Source organism: Haliotis asinina, chromosome 10 (assembly GCF_037392515.1).
Source record: "Haliotis asinina isolate JCU_RB_2024 chromosome 10, JCU_Hal_asi_v2, whole genome shotgun sequence".
Taxonomy (NCBI): domain Eukaryota; kingdom Metazoa; phylum Mollusca; class Gastropoda; order Lepetellida; family Haliotidae; genus Haliotis; species Haliotis asinina.
This window is the reverse complement of record NC_090289.1, coordinates 43,377,143-43,397,693: the sequence shown is the minus strand read 5'-3', so window position 1 is coordinate 43,397,693 and position 20,551 is coordinate 43,377,143. Positions and strand designations below refer to the sequence as shown.

Here is a 20,551-nt window from a genome sequence, read left to right as displayed (position 1 = left end):
TTTTCGCAATGCGTTGTTATTTATTATTTAACATATAACATCCGCAAGGTTTGTCTCTGTACAGACATACAAACCAACATACCTGGCTGTATATATACACAGACGCCGCGCAAGCAACACACGTTCATCCATTCATTCTTCCCATCTATATCCTCACCTACTTAAACAATCACTGACGGCAGTCTACTTTCCGACTCTGTCCCTCCCTCTCGATGGGTGGTGGGTAGCATAGTGGTTAAAGTGTTCGATCGTCATGCCGAAGACCCGGGTTCGATTGCGTGCATGGGTAGAATGTTTGAAGCACATGTCCGGTGTCCCCCGTCGTGATATTGCTGCAATATTGCTTAAAGCCTCGCTGACTCGTCAGAAGGAATGTTCAGTAGACGGGATACTCGACTTATCAGACTGAATAGTCAGTAGACGTTACACATAAGTTTCATTGGACTAAAATGTGTTCATTGCTTCGCCACGCCGAAAACCCAGGTTCGATTCCACACATGGCTAAAATATGGATTATTGCTAAAAACGGCGTGAAACTAGACTCACCCTTAATCCCTCCCAACCTACCTAGCTCCACTCTCCTACCTCCCTCCCTGAGTACGTACCTACCTACTACCTTCCTCCAATCCCTCCCTACCTACCTACCTACCAAGGTGCATGGACACAGACGCACGGACGCACGGACGCACGAACGAACGGACACACATATTTCGGGATCTTCTTCGAATACACTTAAACATGTCCGTGCACCTCCAAATCACGCTGTAGTTAACTTATCGTATAATAAGTGGACACTATCAGCGTAAAAAGAGTGTTATATCAATATTTTGATGGACAAATGGTCTACCTACTGCCCTGTTTAATGCGTACACAAGTACTGAAGCCCCAGTGTCTGTGGACTCAAACTAATCAAGACTGAAATAACTTGACAGCACAAGTACATATTTGTATGACTAGAATTCGGATGCACTAAAGTATGCATGGGGCACAGGTACGATATGCCTCAATGCACTGTAAAGGTAAAGAACCAGCATTGGACCAGGGAGTTGCACAAAGTACTACTGTAGGGGGTATATGTAAGTCAGTATGACATGTCTAGTATACCAGACAGTCTCCTTGACAGGCTGACATATCGGGTGGACTAGAAAAAGGACGAGTTTATCTACGGAACCCTAGAAGGGGCACTGTCGCGTTGCTCATAGTCGCGTTGTCGCCCCCTTAATATACAAGCAAAATGAGACAATTGTAACCAAATCGCGACAATCCCTTCTGGGAGTTTATACTTTTCTGAGTTGCATGACGAATCTACTTAACTCGATTTAGGAAACTGTCAAGTAAAACACCGGAGTAATCGCTGTCGCAGGCTGGGAACAGTGACCTTGATGTTCGTCATATTGGGTACATAGCTGGGATAAATGGGATATTCACCAGGCGGAACGCTGCCTGATGAGATGGAATATCCAGCAGACAGAAGACTCAGTATACCGATACCCTGTTCAGTGTACGGAATCCTCAGTACGCAAGATACTCAGCTCTGTACATGGGCTGTACACTTACTTATTCAGTACACTAGGTACATTGCTCAATAGACAGACTACCCAGTAGGGGCGATAGCCGGCTGATTAGTTGGGATACAAGGGTGACCCTAGGGACGGACGAGAAGCCATGTGGTATAAGCGTTCGCTCGTCACGCCGAAGACCCGGGTTCGATTCCCTGCATGGGCACAGTGTGTGAAGTCTATTTCCGGTGTCACCCGCCGTGATGTTGCTGCAATATTGCTGCAATATTGCTGAAGGCAGCGTAAAATCAAACTCACTCATTTGACGGATACTCATCAGAACGAATATTTAGTAGACGGGATGCTCGACTCATCAGACTGAATAGTCAGTACACGTGATACATGTGTTTAACTGGACTAAGACGAGCTTTAGCCATGCCAGTGTATATTTGTCAGGGAGGAAATCTAATGACTTAATCAGTTTTGTGAAAGCAGCTTTGGCAGCGTGAGTTGGGTCGCTAACTTTGTGTGCTGGCATTTTAGGACTCAAACTACTAGAAAACTAGAATACTGGATAATGATGTAGATTCTTGTACTTCCTGCGGCCTAGTATCATTCGGGATTCGAACGCAGACTTTCAGATAGAGGCATGTAATTTGCCAGAAAATAAAGCACTAGAATATGTACATGACAGAGAAAGTAGCATTGCCCACTTGCGAAAAGACGGGTCTCATCGTTCTCTGTCCTGCATCTGTATCTCGAGTAATGGCTTGAATACACCTGCACACCCAGACAACCAAGTCAGCGAGCCTAACCACCCGATCCCGTTAGTCGCATCTTACGACAAGCATAGTCGCCTTTTGTTGCAAGCGTGGGTTGCTGAAGACCTTTTCTACCCGGGGTACATTGGCCACAGCAAAACGGAACACTGTGAAATGCAGGTTTCATGCCACCAAACCTGACCACTCGGTCACGTTACGTCGGCTCGTTTCGCCAGCCTGAGCCCAGTTATTAAGTTCTAATTCTAAAGATTCGCGGTGGGCTTTATGAATTAGTTTTTGCACCGCTTCTGCAATTTTCTACCCGCTTCACGGTAGGGGAAACGACAATGGAGTTAATATAATGCGTCCACAGGGAATCGGATCAAGATCTTTAGCGATACGAACGACCTCATGAACAACTAGGCCGTTACCGATCACCGTGTGTATCATGTTCAGTAATTAAAGTTATATCTATATACGAATGGTTGACAGTTAGGCTACATATTAAAATAATGAACACGTTTTTATTTATCGTTAAAGACAAAACCATATTCGTTTCGACATAAGGCGTGTTCGAGACACCGAGGTTCAAATCTGTGGTCAACTTTGTCGAGTCATCATGTACTTTGATACGGGCGAAATGTATGTCAGCGAGATATCTGTCATCGCGTAGACCCATGATTGTACAACCGTGCTATATCAATATAACACCCAGCCAAACAGGTGGGCTGACTGACTGACTGGTGACACGTGTTCAGGCGACACACTCATATGTTTTCAGACATGAGTGAGCGAATATTACTTACCGCCGCATCAGCTATTCACTACGAATCAGTCAAATGACCAAATTTGACTCTGCTCAGACGTTATAAGAGTAAGTGAATGAGTTGAGTATTACGCCGCTTTTAGCAATATTCCAGCAATATCACTGCAAGGGACACCAGAAATAGAGCTCCACACATTGTCCAATGTGAAGTCTCGAACCCAGGACTTCGGCCTGACGAGCGAACGTTTTAACTACAAGGCCATCCCACCGCCTCCGGGATGGAGGTCCATTTGAAATCCTGACCAGCTCTCCACAGCAAACTTTCGGAGCATAATCCCATTTAAACATCTGTGTCTGGAACTGTGAGAGCAATGACAATACATGTGTATAATAAGGACGATGAGGTAGCCAGTGCTTCTAGTGTTCCCTTGTGACGCCGGATTCAATTCCTACATAGGTACAATGATTGGATTGGGACATTTCTGTTGTACCCACAAGGGATTGCTTTAATATTGCTAAAAGCCGTCTAAATCCACAATATTGCTTTACTAACATTTGCGTTTTTAATGTAATTAATAATTTTAGCAACGTCTAAAACAACATTGTAAACATAATTTGCAAATGGCAGTGTTTTCCACATGGCAATCAGTGACTGATATTTGGTCTGTGAGAGCCTTTCTGGAACTGTCTTTTACGCCTTTTTTTAACATGACGTGATAAAAATACCACCTCCATTGTTTAATTCACATTTGCATCCGTTAGTCCACGTACAGGTCAGTATGCATCAAGGACATGTTTTCGGTTTCTGTGTTCATGGAATACAAAAACAGCGCACCCGAATACAGTCTGAATGGTTGAGCAAGCTGTGGTTGTGATTACATAAGGCGTTGAGAGATATCGCAAAGTGAGGTAAGATATTTACAGATTATTTCCAAACGTTTATTTTGTATTGGTGTCAACAGAGGTATGTGGTTTGCTTGAATATGAATCAATCTGGCAAACATAAATCTCATTCTGTGTGTAGATAAATATGTAGGCCAGTTCAACTTTACTACCGTGACTTATCTAAAATATATAAAGTTGAATGGAACTTCACCTGATCCAGAATTCCAGTATAAGTATTCGGGAAACTAATATGGCGGCAGTCAAAAAATGGATTTCGTTTTTGTAATATCCAAATTTTCATTAAAATTCAAGTCTGGATACTGGTTAGGTGAGTCTGCTTCAAGGGTACATTATACGCTGTTCACTGGTCACGAGGGGAACATGGACTGATGTACCCTCGACGTTTCTTTATGGTTCCTGGGCCCCGAGAGAACAGTGAACAACGTATTCATCTTACCGAACACCTCAATGTTAATTTTGAACTGTTTGAAGCATGGGTATCGGATGGTACACTTCAGCCAACTTGTGTGAATCAAACGATTCGAATCTTGTATCTTGCTGTTTTTCTCGCAGATATTGTCTTAGTAAAGTCGCCGCGGTATAATTAAGCTTCTTAATATTGACAGGACTACATTTGAACGTTTGTAAAAAATTATTCTCTGGAATGTGAGGTAAATCTTTTCATAGCCATCGCTAGATTTTTCAGACGACACAAGAAAAACCAAATTTAGTGTTATCACCCTTCCATTGATTTGCATTCGGAAAACATCGATAATTTCCGAGCATCATGCGTGATTCAAAGTTATTCGAGTTAAAGAAGCGCTACCACGAAGGACCGCATAAGTTGCCTTTGGCAGCGGGGTACATTGAAATGTGTCTCGCTTGTAAGTGGAGTACACTGAAAATAGTAAAAGAGAGCTTAGTCAGTCAGAAAACGACGTTTATGTGTGAGGTAAGATAATGTAAGCTGTTCACTGGCCACGAGGGAGGCATGGGCTGATGTACCCTCGATGTTTGTTTATGTTCCCTGAGCCTGAAAGGCGAGAGGAAAATCAGACCAGACACCAAGATATGATGAATTTACTCAGACGTATGGAACATCTAAAGTATCATCAGGCTGGCAAACTGTAAATTTAGACCGTCTCGGACGGTCGGACGAGCTTTTATCAAGTTAGAGCACCTTGGTCCATAGAAAGGACGAAGGCACACATGTATAAAACTTTTCACCCTGGACGTGCCCAAGGGAATCACTGGTGGTTTGAATCCTGAATAGAGAGCGTCGTCTATTGGGATAATGTATTAAATAGCCACGTATTAATGAAGGCATTGTATAAATAGGGTTAAGGCCCAGGTAAATATTCTGGCGCCAATGCGCATTGACTATTTTGAGGTTGAGTTATGTCGACATATTTATCATGTGGAGTACATAGGTATGTTGATAAAGTTTAAAGAGGGTAGAATAATTTCCAGTTATATGAAATCGGACGATCCGCTGCATGGCTGAGGTTTGGAGGTGTTTGCTCATGGATCTCGAGTATGCATCTGTGCTCTAAGATTCATGCCAGTCCATCTTCGGCTTTTGTTCGCAAAAATACGTTAGAAGTACTAGCATTCGCCCTTTATCTACTACTTGAACACCAGCTGCAGATGTAATATTGGAATTTAAATCAGAGTGATTACTTCGATCATAGTAACAGCACTGATGCCAAAGTTAGGTTTTCATCTTGTTTTTATGATGGACAAGTGGACGGCTTTTTTCCAGATGTGAAGGATCTTTACAATGACGTCTAGTGCATGCTTCACTCTTGTTTTGTGCCACATTTTCCTGTGTATTTTTCGGATGAACAATTGACTTGACACTGCATGTGTTGGCCATGCCAGAATTAGTATGATGCGGAAGACCTGCTGTGATCCAGAACCTCGTGTTCCGTGAACAATCAAAATAGGGCAATCGACTCTGCATTCGGTAAACATTTCTGATAGTGAGTGAGTTTAGTTTTGCGCCGCTTTTAGCAACATTCTAGCCATATGAAAGTAAGGAACACCATAATAGGATTCACATATTATACCCACATGGAGATTCGAATCCGGGTCTTCGGCGTGATGAGCGAACGCTCTAACCACTAAGCTACCCCAACGCTCTAAATATTTCTTATAAAATTACGGAAAGGAATTTATGCCTTTTCTCAACAATATAATTTTCGCTGATTTGGAAAATTGGGACTGGTTAATTTCTGGCCTTGACGCTTTATATTCAGTTTTGTTGGTCTCGGGTAAGTCTATACAAAAAAACCTTGATTTCATGACCTCACTTCAAAAGTATTGCGTAAACGCTGAACTTTGTTTTTCAGGACCAATATTCTAAGGATGTTTGAGACTAAGTCTTATCAACCTTTGCACGATATCGCTGATCAGTAAATCGATACAGTATCGATCTTCCATTTTGTTGTTGTATCGTAAGCATTGTTGCATTGATTATGGATCTTATGACATGTAATGTATTCAAATAGGCACATGAAATAGGCATTAATCTCGATTATCCGTCCAAACAGATTCCACTGATGTGAGAGGAAGAGTGTTTCAGTCTTGTGGATAGGGTATAAATGCACTTAAAAGTGAGCGAATGGGTGAGTGAGTGAGTGAGTGAGTGACTGACTGACTGACTGAGAGTGTGTGAGTGAGTGAGCCATAACTATTAGGATTCGCTGATCGAGTGAGTGGGGAAATCGCACCCGGATTAAAGTCATGACGAGCGGACGCTTTTATCAATGCGTGCATGTGTGCTTGAGTGAGTGAGTGAGTGAGTGAGTGAGTGAGTAAGTGAATGTGTTGTGACGCTGCCTTTAATAGTCCAGTTCAATCACTGCTTGTTTATTTAATGCAGGATCGGAGACCGGATTGATGTAGGTCTCAGAAGTTTAGCGCGAATGCGGGTATAGTGAGGGAAAAACCTTGAAACATAAGGGTGCGATGGAGAAACCCAGTGGTTAAAACGTTCGCACCGTCACACTGAAGACCCGGGTTCGATTCCCTAAATGGGTACGATGTGTGAAGCCCATTTCTGGTGTCCAACGCCGTGATATTGCTGGAGTTTTGCTAAAAGCGGCGTAAAACCAAACGGTGTCGTCATGGGACGCAAGAAAATATAAATAAAAGGCAAGTTTCGAAACTGTCAGATAGATATTAAATAACTATGGTGCAGTGAATTATGGTTATGGCGAATTCAAAGGCGCCGTGGTTCGTGATATCCATTTGTTTCGTTATAAGCGTTAGTTTCGTTATAGCGAATGAACATCCATCAACTTGAACAATCGGTTAGCCTCCTGGCTAAGACGTTCGCTCGTAGCGACAAAGACCGGATTCGAATCCATCAGTTGAGTGCTCTATGTGAAGCATCTTAACACTCACACTGATTTTACTGAAATATTGCATGAAACAGCGGGAACTTTAATCAGTCACTCACTCAGACCTGTAGGAGCTTCACTTTATCCAATAGACTCACTCCGGCAGCCTGAGCTATTACTAATCCCTGCGTTAAAGCCAGCAATATTATTCGTTGTGCAAGCTCAACACACCGAAGCCATCTCGCTGTGCTTTGAATAATTAGTCGAGGAGACAAGGGCATATAGAAGTTGGACGAACATGAATATGTGACACATTTTCATGAACAGCTTCTTTGTATTCATTATACGACGTTTCCGAGCTAATTCATGCTCCTTCACCTGATAAAGTAGCAAGACTACGCTCTGAAACGTATAAAGAATAAAAAAAAATGTTCTCAAAAACGTGTTATATATACATGCATATGAACTGACAGGTTCAAATACTTGACTCATGCATTTTTAATTTGGGAGAGGCATACTTTGTGTCGGTCTCCCACGCACTATTCGTGCGTGCGACTTGACATTCGAATAATGTTAATGTATGTTTTGGTAATACACGGGAGCGGGTCCGAGTCATGACAGTATGGTGGGCGACGACTATACATGTACATCCACATTACCCACGTTTAACATAACCTATTTCACTGCTATTGTATAATCTGTGATAAGCGTTGCAACGTACGTTGAACATAGTCTCACCGACTTTCGTTGAAAAGTCGGTCACATTTCGAGTTGTATACACACTGTTACCTATACCTTCTAAAAGCAGACGTGCAAGCTGTCTCGTTGTCTGTCAAGGTTATTTCTGGTGGCGTCGAGCTGGGAATGTAAGTATAAGTTAAAATTTCAAATTACTGACTTTATGGTTGCAAATATTGCAATCTATCTTTAGAGTGATGGATCATTTTTTGAGGTAAGTACCGTCAGTGGTGATCGTAAGTCAGGTAGACCTTGAACGATTCCAGGATATCAGGGCGTGTCAAACTAGAAAATCGGTGGATGATATAATGAGCAATTAGCCTCCAGGTCACGATGACATGATTGTAAACCACTGACGAATAATGTGGAATAATGTACGTAATGAGCAGGCAGTGTGCCTTGATATAAACGGCATGCGTCATATAAGCGGGCTAATACTATTCTTGATAATAATTACATCAATTGCTATAGGACTTTCTAGCCTTCATTCATGAGAAATCTGGAAGGTCCATTGTAACTAGAGGTGTGACGATATCTCATAGTATCGATAATTTTGATGCTTTATTGGACGATAAATATATCGTTACTTTTTTTCCTATCGTAATACGTATCGTTGACCTCAAAATGGTTAATTTTCACAAGAAATTGACGGTTATGTCAAAATGTAGACTGTCACTTGATATCAAAATATACGCTTCTAAAGAAAAGAGACCCGTGAAGGTCCCGGGGTAGAATAGGCCTTCAGCAACCCATGCTTACCATAAAAGGCGACTCAGCTTGTCGTAAGAGGCGACTAACGGGATCGGGTGGTCAGGCTCGCTGACTTGGTTGACACATGTCATTGGTTCCCAATTGCGCAGATCGATGCTCATGTTGTTGATCACTGGATTTTCTGGTCCAGACTCGATTATTTACAGACCGCCGCCATATAGCTGTAATATTGCTGAGTGCGGCGTAAAATTTAACTCACTCACTCTAAAGAAAAGAACTAAAGGTAACATATCGTGATGTGCATCGAAGCGTATCGTACCATTCCAAGATATATCGCGATATGTATCATGTCGTATCGTGAATTGTACGCGCCTGTAAATAAACAAGATTTGAAGATAATACCAACAAATTATGACAACAACCCCCACACCCAAAACCCCAAAATAGCAACGTCAACAAAGGTTTGGGGAAACCATTCATCTGTCAGTGGAAGACCCCGAAAACGAGGTACCATTCATACGGAACAAATACAGGTCTCATAACGGGTGCGACCTCCGTTTGCTGCCATTCAGGCGGGCCATCACAGTCTCATGGTAAAGTCAAGTTCTTTGGAAGAAGATTTAAGTAATCCCGATCCAAACAGGCTTCCAGTTCCAGTTACAGAAGGGTGTGTGGATGTCTTCAAGCGTGAATATGTCACGTCCAACCCATCCTCCACTGGTACCACGCTCAGGGACAAAGACAACCACGACTTCACAGGAATGTTATTCATAGTCCATAGGTTCCGTGTATGGACACGACAGTTGTCCTGCTGAAAGGCTTATCGAAGGCAGTCATATTGCAAAGACCATCATGATTCTTTTACTGGATATCAGACAAGCTGCCTGAACATGAACAGATCTGTCCTGTGATGATCCTGTGATGACCCCATACTATGATGTTTTCTCCTTCCCATCGGTCAGTGTGTTAGGCACAGCGGGCTCACTGTGTTGTCGTCCTTACACTCTCGAACCTCCACTGGCATGACATCATTCCATTTCAATTGGAATGGAGGACCAGTCAGATGGTAGATTTTGCAGAAAATAATGGTTAGTAGAGAAAATAATATGGCTCAGTCACAATGGGGCAGACTGGATAGAGAGAGAGTCTGAACCGTGATTCTGAGAAGGCAAGATGCTACAACCGCTGACGTCGCGAAAGGAGGCGCTGCTGGGTCCAGCATGTCGTAGGTGACGTTGAGTTAGTTTCCGCTGCTCTTTGGAGACTCTGTCACGGCGTTGACCTTGAATGTCAGTCACGCAGATGGCTCACCCGGATGCAGCGGTCCTGCGTCGAAGCATTGCGCCTCGGTCGTTCAGAAGAAAGCAGGGCTTGGACACCTTTGGGCTGATGTCTTGCGACCATTCTGAGGATAGTAGACACATGACATCCAAAATGTCTCATCTGACCACTGTCATCCCAGCTGCAACCTCCCTTGAGATCAGTTAATCGAACGAGGTTTCCTGTCCTCTTTCAAACGTCAGATGTGGCATCGTTGACTCGTTTTTACTTGAAGGGCGGAATTATGGGAAAAGTACACATTTTTGCATGTGATTTTCGCTGCACGGGCGAAACCGCCACACGAGACAACAGAAATACGTATACTATGCCTTAAATGAATGATATAAACAGTGCGTGGCTAGGTTTAGTTTTACGAACCTTTGAAAACTGTTCCAGCGATATCACGGTGGATGACACCAGAAATGTGCTTCACACACTGTTCTCATGTAGGGAATAGAACCCGGTCCTCTCGTAACGACAAGACTACCCGAGCACCCCGATATAAATCCCATCTTATATCATAAGTGTGTCTTATCAAAACATTACTCTTTTGTGCGTTTCACGAACAAAAACTTGAATCTTTTCTGTTAAGGATATACTAACGTTGACACATGACATCTGAACTGCTGAGATTGATATGTTGTTTAACTGGAGGGGGTCAAAGTGACCAGTTTCTGTGTTACTGTGTTATCGTGTGCTCATCGCATCCCTGTATCATCCAGATTATATATGTTTCTGCTGGTGATTTAAAGATTTGTTGGTGCTTCTGTCATCCTATGAGATTAGTGCAGTGCAGTTAATATAGTTTCATATTCATTATGGTGTTTACTTCAGGGAGTTCCGATTGGTCATGGGTCATTTTAGGAGCTGGTGACGGTATAATCTTAATGCGACATGTATGGTAGGTCTCTGTGGAAGTGATAAACAATGTTTATACCTTAAAATTTTGTAAACAGTGGTTAAATCTTATTGACCAGTATAGTACCTGGAAACGTTTTATCCCTTGTTGACCAGTTGTTTTTTATATCGTATCTGTGCTTAAAATTGATAAACAATGTTTAAATCCCTTATTGACCTGTTGCTGTTATATGAATGTGCTTAAAACTGATAAACGGTTTTTTATCCCGTACTGACCTATTACTGTTATATGGCACCTGTGCGTAGAATCGATCAACAGTGTTATATCCCCCACTGACTAGTTATTTGCTTATGGTACCTGAGCCATGAAATGATAAACAATATTTTATCCCTTACTGACAATGTCTATATGGTACCTATGCAAAAAAGATTTATAAACAGTGTTTAATCTCCTATTGGCGAGTTGTATATATATGGTATCTGTGCAAATAAAATGATAAACAGTATTTTATGGACAAGTTTCCACATATTAGCTGTGTTTTACCACCTAATGACATGTTGTTTAAATGGTAGCTGTGTAGGAAATTGATAAATCTCCTAAATCTCCTATAACTGATCTCCTATTGACAAGTTAGTTATATTTGGTGCCTGTTAGTGGAATTTTAACCAGTATTTTTTTCTTATTGGCCAAGTTTTATATGGTAGCTGTGCAAGAGTTTGCTAAACAATGTTTATCCCCAGCTGGCGAGTTTCTTTTATATGCTTCCTAAATTTTGCATTGATAACACATTTAATCCCCCTCCTACGAGTGCGTCCTGTACATAAAATGTGATATGTGATAAGACATGGGTTTTGTCGTCCACGAGTTTCTGTTTATGTGTTAGTTGTACGTGGAAGTGATAAACAGTGTTTCATTCCTTACCGAGGGGGTGTCCTATCATGTAGAATACGTGCTTGCAATCGATGAAAAACGGGTTTTATTCTCCACTAAAGGACTTCATGATATGTAGGGTGTCATGTGGTATTTGACAGGTTCTTTGATGCAGTGCGTGTGCGGGAGAGTGGAAACATGTTATGTTTTTGGAAACATGGAAACATGCTATGTTTTTGTAAATATCAACCTTAGAATTCCCTGCTATTGATTAGAAATCCCTGCTATTGATTTACCCACCTGAGAGGGTGAAGTGAAACCGCTTGTTTTGTTTGATATTTTGTCTTTGGATAATGATTTATACTGACAAACATGCATCCACAAGGGAGAGTGAGTATGGTTTTAGGCCGCTTTCAGCAATATTCCACCAATTCCACGGCGAGGGGACACCAGAAGTGGGCTTCATACATTGTACCTATATTTGGAATCTAACCGGGGTCGACCGAACGCTTTAACCACTAGGCTACCACGAGACTCACCCACGTTTTGTATGTAATCATTTCACCCTGATGGAAGGAGGTCACACAGCTAGATCGTATGTTTTACATAGTAGTTCCATATCGTGTCAGAGTAGAATGACTCAGTGATAGGTTTGAAAGCAATTGCTGACACATGCACTAGACATGACATTTGAAGTGTTAATTTAAAAAAAGAAGTCGACACAATCATAGTTATTAGTTCCCAATTAAAACAATTCCGTCCTGCCATAATACGCATATGATCACCGGAATTATTCATACAGATCTTTCATATCAAAAACAGTGATCGTCTGTAAAAACAAAATCCGGAAATATGCACTAGATATGACCTCTGAGGGCGTGATTATTTAAAAAAGAGGCCGACGCCTCTTAGCACCCAATTAAATCGCCAGCCCAACATAATGACCTGAAATGTTCAAACAGGCGTTTATATGAAATCATACCTTTCGGAGGACAACAACGTTTGACCCGGGTAACATCAGCAAAAAATATCATGTAGACGAAAATATAAATTAATATAAAATTACGGATTGCTCACAACAGAATTCATATTTTCCGCCAAAACACATCTACAAAGGGACAAGTACATGTAATAGTGTGTTTAAGCATTTACTGTCAGAGAATGAAAAAGTCACTGTCACTGTCCTTGTGGTGCCTGCAGTTTCTGTTTTATAAGGTCCACTTTCGGTCAGAGGTTCATTGTGTCCTGGGATGCGCACGGGTGCGTCCAGCGCGACCTGTACTTGTGAGGGGAAAAAAACTTCTATGAAGAGGTGTATATCAAATATTGACAGGTTGTTGTCAACATAAATTCATAAACGAGGTTATAACCCTGCTTGCTCCAAACAGTTCTTGCGTTTGAGTGTACCCAGGTGAAAATCGAACCCGGATCTAGACTACCTAGACTAGACTACCTCACAGCGTTTGAAATTCATTTGCAGAGCTACATCCCATACGGACAGGCTGTTGTGACGGTGCTCACTGCCTGTCACCCAAAATATATGAAAATGCTTTTATTACATGTACCGGTGAAGACCATGAGAGCACCCCCATATGAAAAGCTCCTCAAAACCTCTTCCTCTAACAAACCACTGTGAAACTAAATATGAAGCTCATTTTAACGACAGTCATCACCAGATCGTGTACAATATGTAAAATAGCAACATCACCAATAAACATTGGCTTCTGCACGTTTTAACCTGAATCCTAGATAGGAATGATTAATAATAACTTAATTAGATTATAATTTCTACCACTACTTTTCCACGTTTACTAAAGAAATCTTGAAAAAGTGCCATTTTTTCCAATGAATCAATTAATCTGAATTTATGTTTAACAACCAATATGCCACCAAACCAGTATTGTCTTGGTATTTTTCATCACTGTACACCGATGTGTTGCTCATAGTATCAACCAATGGTTCATCTCTTGGTTCAATTATGTAAAAGCATAAATGACATTAATTTAAAATTGCTGACTGCAGGGAAACAAGCATAAAAACAGTCAGCTCAGCTTCTCGCGTTGACCTTGGACAAGAGTTATTACTCACAGACAGTATCATAAAACAAGTTCACCGCAATACCAGTGCCAAACAACAAGACTGAGAGTAGTAGGAGTTAGTGAGATGCACACTCTTTCAGGAGACATGTTGCATCTAATGATGGAATCGCAAAGACAATTTGCTGCCGAATAATGCCAACCTGATATCGGCCCAAGTACCATCGGGAACGCATCTGCAGTGACAGCATTAGGTATTGTCAATTGTTATCACTTTCTGTTTGCATTGATATAGATGATACCTTTATTTTAAGTGGAGAGCTTTGTCAATTCATATTTTTTCCACTATGCGCTTATAATCCGCTGTGGTTGAGTAGTTAATGGGTTAAAGCGTTCGCTTGTCACGCCTAAGACGCGAGTCTGATTCCCCACACAGCTACAATGTGTGAAACCCATTCTTGGTCCCTGTTGGGATATTGATCGAATATTGCTTCAAATGGAGTAGAACCATACTCACTCACTCAAACGGATATACTATTTAGAACAAGTGTTCAAATTTAATAAAGCGCTGTTCATTCATTATTATTTCTTACTTCACGTGTTCGCCACTTTTCATATAAAAATTCGTTGTTGATGTTAAAATGTTAAACGAGCTGTTGTAGAGTAGTATTATCATATATGAATTATTTGTAGTACTTCCGTTTTGTGGATGTACGCGAAATGCAGATGTCTGTCATGGTCTGTGATCTGCATTCCACTATGGCAGATGCCCTGAGATATCGTGTCGTGTGATATCTTTACATAATGATTAAAGTAGTCATGAATATGACTCAAATCAGTTTTCATATAGAGTGCGTCATAGATGGTTTAACCCTGTTTATTACGAACTGCCATGATACCATTTTAATAATGGTCACATATCAAGTGTACTAGTATCTGTTCAAACACGGATTATTTATTCACACCAGTACATTCGTGTGTATTTATCGTTTTAGAAAGCCTAGATATTGCTGTGTTCGAAATCTGTACGTTTTCAGATAGAGGAGAGGCTGGATCTACGTTAATAATTTTAGTGCCAGATCAGTTAGAAAAATTACAGATTTTTTGTCTTATAATTAAATATAATGTACAGGGTTGTGCTTTAAATGGTTTGCATTTGACTGTTGGCGAATTTGGTTTCGTAATAATCAGACGATTGCAAAAGATGAAGTTTATTTTGAATGTAAATAATCGTATTGGATATAAAACAAATCACTTTTCTCTATTTTGGCTCACTCATGATCAAATGAAATAAAACAAATATGCACACCATCGCATGCGTACAAAAACATCCCAGGGAAATATAAATAGAGCGACGGTTTTTCAAAAGTCCAAGACAAGCGTTGTCTCAAAGATCATGAAATAGGCAACATCGTGGATGATTATCGCCAGTTTTACGGTTTCGTCGCTGTAGATCAGCCAGCCGCGACATTTGATAGACACAAGTGTTCCTCTTGAGATGTGTGAGATTGGCCAGCTCATCCTAATGTCTATATTTCGAACGCAAGCTCTAAAAGTCCTGTCGGAAATAAAAAATGTTATTTTTCTCATTCATCTACAATTTATGTAGTTAATATGTGAAAGTGTGAAACATCTGTGAAACTAAGGCTGGTCCAACTACAGAAAACTGAAAAAGACTTTAGTGAGGAGAGACTAGTGCAGAAGTGAGCAATGTGTTATTTTTTAGTCAAAAGCGACTTTTTGGAACGGACCTTGACTTATGCAAATTAGAGTGCGGTGATATTGTACTACAAAAGACACCTTCCAAGTGCCCATTTTGAAATTAGACTAAGTTTCATTATAAACGATGGCTAACGTAAGAAATAAGAACTAATATTGAACCTATTAAGGATGTAGCTGTCATGGAGTGCCATTAGCACACTAAAAAGAAACAGGTAGGGGGGTCGTCTCAAAAGCAATATCAGGTCGGGTTGGGGATACAGATGTCAGCTAAGCTAAGATAATATAAGGAAAGTAAACGGAATGTCATAACAATTTACAAATAATACCGTAATACCTGACTGAGCGACCTATTTGGCATCTATAGTCTGATCTATTGTTTTCTGCAGCTATTTGTTAGTGGTAACCAATTTTACGAGTGAAGATGTTTTTCCGGTTATTTTTAGCGTTGTGTCAGTATGTGAGCATCTTGATAATGATGTGGTTGCACAGACTGTTTTCATTAAACTGGTCTGTGTTATTGGAGTATTGGTTAGGTACAATGTACACGTTATCATCACAAGGACTAATCCCAGAATATCCAATGTCAATGTCCTTACTAGCTAATGGTGAAACGTCGTTCAAGCAAACTCATCAATTAAATCACTGTTTGTGACGTCATTCCATTGTCTGCTCGCTCCATTACTTTTCAGGAATGGTGTACTGTGTAAATGTATCTGTTTCACATTAAGTACTTCATTTTGACATTTTGACATTTAATTTTGATAACGGAAGTATCCCCAATGAATGTAATTACAGTAGGGTAATACTATGGAAACTCCCCATTCCTTAAAAATAATGTGCGTCGGCCCCTCTGACGCCTCGGCTCCATTATTTTTAAGGAATTGAGAGTTACTCGGACAATACCCTCTACGTACTGACGAGGGGTCATACTGTCACTTGCAGGATGTACAACACTCACACTGTCTGGTTTGATTTCATCATTTTATCATGCAGAGCAATGAGAGTGAGTTTCGTTTGACGCCTCTTTTAGCAATATCCCAGCAATACTACTGCTGGGGACACCAGAAATGGGCTTCACGCATTGTCCCCATGTGGGAAATCAAACCCGGGTCTTTGAAGTAACAAGCGAACGCTTTAACCACTAGGCTACCACGAAACTCATGCACATTCTGTACGTAACCTTTTCACCCTGATGGAAAGAAGTCACATTGCTGGTTCGTATGTTCTACATGGTAGTTCGATGGGTGTTCGGTGTTTCCACTAACTACAGTGGTTTACATTGTGAAACAACTCGATATATTATCCAAAAAAGTTAAAAAGTAAATGGTCTTACACATAACAGTAGTTCCTTTGTCATTGCAAGTACGAAGTTTCTTGTTACGAAAGAGTAAACGGCAAGTATCTTTTGCAAATGGTTGCGGGACGGACTATTGGCACCCATCAACCACATTGACAGGTTTACTATCGTTATACAGAGACTTTATAACAGGTTACCCGGACCTAAAGTCTATTACCATCTCATTGGGTTTCTCAACATATATAGTCAAATATTCAATAGTGATTGGACAATAGTTCTATAGAGCTTCTTTCACCTGGGAACGTTCTGAGCAACAACTGGCAATGCCAAATTTGGTGTAGAATTTTACATGAGTCACTGGAAAAGGATAACTCGTCTCGTTCATGGTCTTTACATCCATCCAGGTCACACTGACTTCTCCAAACTGCTTCTACATTTTCTCCTTGTACGTCAGCTACCGTCTAGTAGTCATGAAGTCGTGGCCGATAGATTTTCAGATGTGGCCTATCGTAGTGTATAGTAGTTTCTAGGTATTATGACGGGACCACAGGATTTTGATTCGTGGTCATCATAATATTGTCTTTACCTCCAGGTATTGGGAGATGGGTTCCTATTTAAAGTTGTGGTTTCCAACTGTGACGTAATTCTATCATGACCACTCGATAATTTTATTGTTTTGATTCAGTATGTCCATTGTATGGTTCCGTAAATGGTTATACATTTGTTGTTTGTTGTAAAATTATGCTAACCATTCTAAAGAGTATTTCTTTTCTTTTCTAGTTTACCATGGCGAGCCGAACGACAATCACGACCATTTTGAAAGTGCTTTTCCTGTGTAAGTTCACCATGACAAATTGTGCAAAGATCCTGTACCTCCCGTTTCCTCTGTACAGTCACATCCAGACAGTCACTTGGCTGCGAGATGACCTAAGGAATTTCGGCCATGACCTTTGGATTGCATACCCGGATGTGTTAGCATCCCGGGGGATCCTCAATGATCCAAGTTTCAACTTTATCAAATATGACAGCCTTGGAGATATGGACCCGGACAAGCACTATGTCAAACCATCTGTGGATTATTATCTGGATCCTGATAACTTCACGAGTTCCACAACCGGCATTTTTCATCTTGCCAACAAAGCTCTGAAATACTTTGACCCCACTCAACCTCCACTTGAAATGTTTGAAGTCGCAAACCTAATGAACAAGCGCGTATTACAAGATGCCAAGTTGCTGAATGTCATCAAGAACCATGACTTCGATCTGGTGTTAGTGGATGGGACTGTCGGTATGCCATATGCAATCATTGCCTACAAACTTGATATCCCGTTTTGTTTCATTGGTCCATTTTACGATTCTTGGAGAACGGGGGCCCCAACATATCCATCCTTTTCTCCCATTATAGGACTCGGTGCGTCCGATGCTATGGGTTTCAAGGAACGGGTTGTCAGTACATTGCAACACGTTGTATTGATGGTAGCCAACCCTCTCATGTCCGATTCAATGGTTTCTCTGTACGCCTCGGAGAAGCCGTATATTTCCCTGACTACTTTGGTGAGCAAGGCAGAGTTGTGGTTGGTTGAACAAGACATAGTGTTAGACTTTCCAAGATCATCTATGCCTAATACTAAGTTCGTTGGTGGACTGTCTGTTCACGATTCTAAACCATTACAAGGACGTTTCAAGACCTTTTACGAAAATGCTACTGCTGGTGTTGTTGTTGTCTCGTTTGGTGGGAGTGTAAAAGCATTACCGAAGCAGTTTGAGGATAAACTCGTCCGTGCCTTCACATTAACAAAATACTCATTCGTGTGGAGATCCAGTATCAACTCATCGATTGGAAATAACTTTCTTGTGTCCGACTGGATACCTCAAAATGATCTTTTGGGTCACCCCAAAACAAAACTTTTCATTACTCATTGCGGTGCTTATAGTCAGTATGAAAGTATCTATCACGGCGTTCCTATGATTGGGATGCCTGTTTATGCTGAACAACATTATAATAGTAGACGAATGGCGTGGAAAAGGTATGGAATTGCCATGGATTTTCACAAACATTCTGCTGAAGAACTTGCACAAGCAATAACAACGGTGATAGACTCACCAATATACAAGGGAAACGTTGTCAAGGCTTCTACGATATTCAAAGACAAAACTCTAACACCACGACAGGAGGCAGCGTACTGGATAAATCACGTGATTAAATATGGCGGCAACTACTTCCGGTCAGCTGGCCTTGATCTTCCATGGTATCAATTCATGTGTGTTGACGTATTGATCTTCATCACAGTGATGCTGCTGGTATTCCTATATTGCTCATTCAAATCTGCAATGTATGTGTCAAAACGTTTCTTTAACGCATACAAACATAAGTCAAAAGTCGAATAATATTTAAACTGGTTGTAATAAGCTAAAACCGTCCCAGTGATCTTTCTCAAGCTGTTTGTTTTTTATGTGAGTTTTGCAATGTAGTACTATAATACATTACACAAAATATTTGAAACGCAATATTTCCCTGCGATAACCAGTGTTTTGAATGACGATATTAAGTTTTATTATTGTACATACAATTATTTCGAAGAATTATTCAGACAAATAAAGAGCTATTGTTTCTAAAATTATTTCTTACTCTAGAAAGAAAACATTGACCAGGTCGACTAGCTATCGTAAAGCGCATTTTCGTCATGCGCTTTCAAATGCATTGCTTTGTGTTTTACATTTTGTGTTTTACAATTTCTGATATGCTTTTCGTTCTCCTTTAAATACAGTCGAGCACTGCTGTCTCGATAGTCGTGGGTCCAAGAATATATCGAGTTATCCAAACGTCGAGACTTGCATTTGTATCATTGATGGTATAGAGATATCCAGCAAGAATAAATCTTAGGTCCTTAGGTTATATATTTTAATAATCACTTTACGTCACTTAGAGTCAAGAGTGGTGAATATGAGATCTGATCGTCGAACATTTCAAACGTTTTTGCATCTATGGGTGTTGATGCATTGCAAGTCTACTAAAAAGGATAAAAAGCAAAATAAATGCATGTTCTCTTAATGCTTCAACTGAATTGTGGTAATGGCAATCAGCGTCGCAAGTACGTCCCTTTTTCCCTCTTACACTTACAATAATGCAGGTTTATTCACGATATGAATACCACAAGTGTATCAGATGTTCATGGGCGTAGTAAAACATGTAAATAGACTTTAAAAGGTCTCTTTCTAAAATCCTCAAGCACATGTTTTCAGTACAGACACATTTCCATCAACACAAAGATTCCCTTGCACAATGATTACCATGTTAGAACACCATACTGGGTATTCTCTTGCCAAATATCATGTAGTCTCTTGCCAGAATAAGATGTCGTGTTTTGAAATTCCCATGTTGATCATCCCGCAATGACACAGCTTGTACAATGGTTCCTAGCTTATTGTGTCGTACCCGGATATCATTCCAGTATATATCCAATATAAGCCTCGTGGGAGGCTTTGTATTCATGCATATGAAGTCATAACTTAGACGATCGTTTTCCGGCTGATCAGTGGTCTTCTATAAGTAGCACCGAATGCACTTAGGATATTGGACGCGGTGTAAGATTGCTCAAGGCGCTAAAGCCATTAAAAGTCCGTTGAACATTGAGTTAGTAGGAACCTGCTATTTACGCTAACGTCTTGTTATCAAATCTTGGTAGAGCCTCCCTGGTCCATCACACGGATCTTCGGCAGAGGATCAGTGAAGTACATTTTGC

General features: G+C 40.8%; 1 protein-coding gene across 2 annotated transcripts; it reads left to right on the top strand.

The window, feature by feature from the left end:
- The first annotated feature begins 3,857 nt into the window (after positions 1-3,857).
- On the top strand, positions 3,858-19,856 carry LOC137299079 (UDP-glucuronosyltransferase 1A8-like). 2 transcript variants are annotated; one of them, XM_067831574.1, is made up of 2 exons: positions 3,858-3,935; positions 17,589-19,856. In XM_067831574.1, exon 2 carries the CDS (start codon positions 17,595-17,597, stop codon positions 19,194-19,196), a length of 1,602 nt encoding a protein of 533 aa, XP_067687675.1. In that variant the 5' UTR covers positions 3,858-3,935; positions 17,589-17,594; the 3' UTR covers positions 19,197-19,856. The 2 variants fall into 2 exon arrangements, with proteins under 2 accessions (XP_067687675.1, XP_067687676.1); XM_067831575.1 differs by lacking the exon at positions 3,858-3,935 and adding an exon at positions 8,011-8,121 and having other exon boundaries at positions 17,589-19,426.
- Positions 19,857-20,551: the final 695 nt, after the last annotated feature.

Bases quoted from the DNA above. Each gene is read 5' to 3' on its own strand.
- LOC137299079 (XM_067831574.1), top strand. From the start codon at position 17,595: ATGGCGAGCCGAACGACAATCACGACCATTTTGAAAGTGCTTTTCCTG.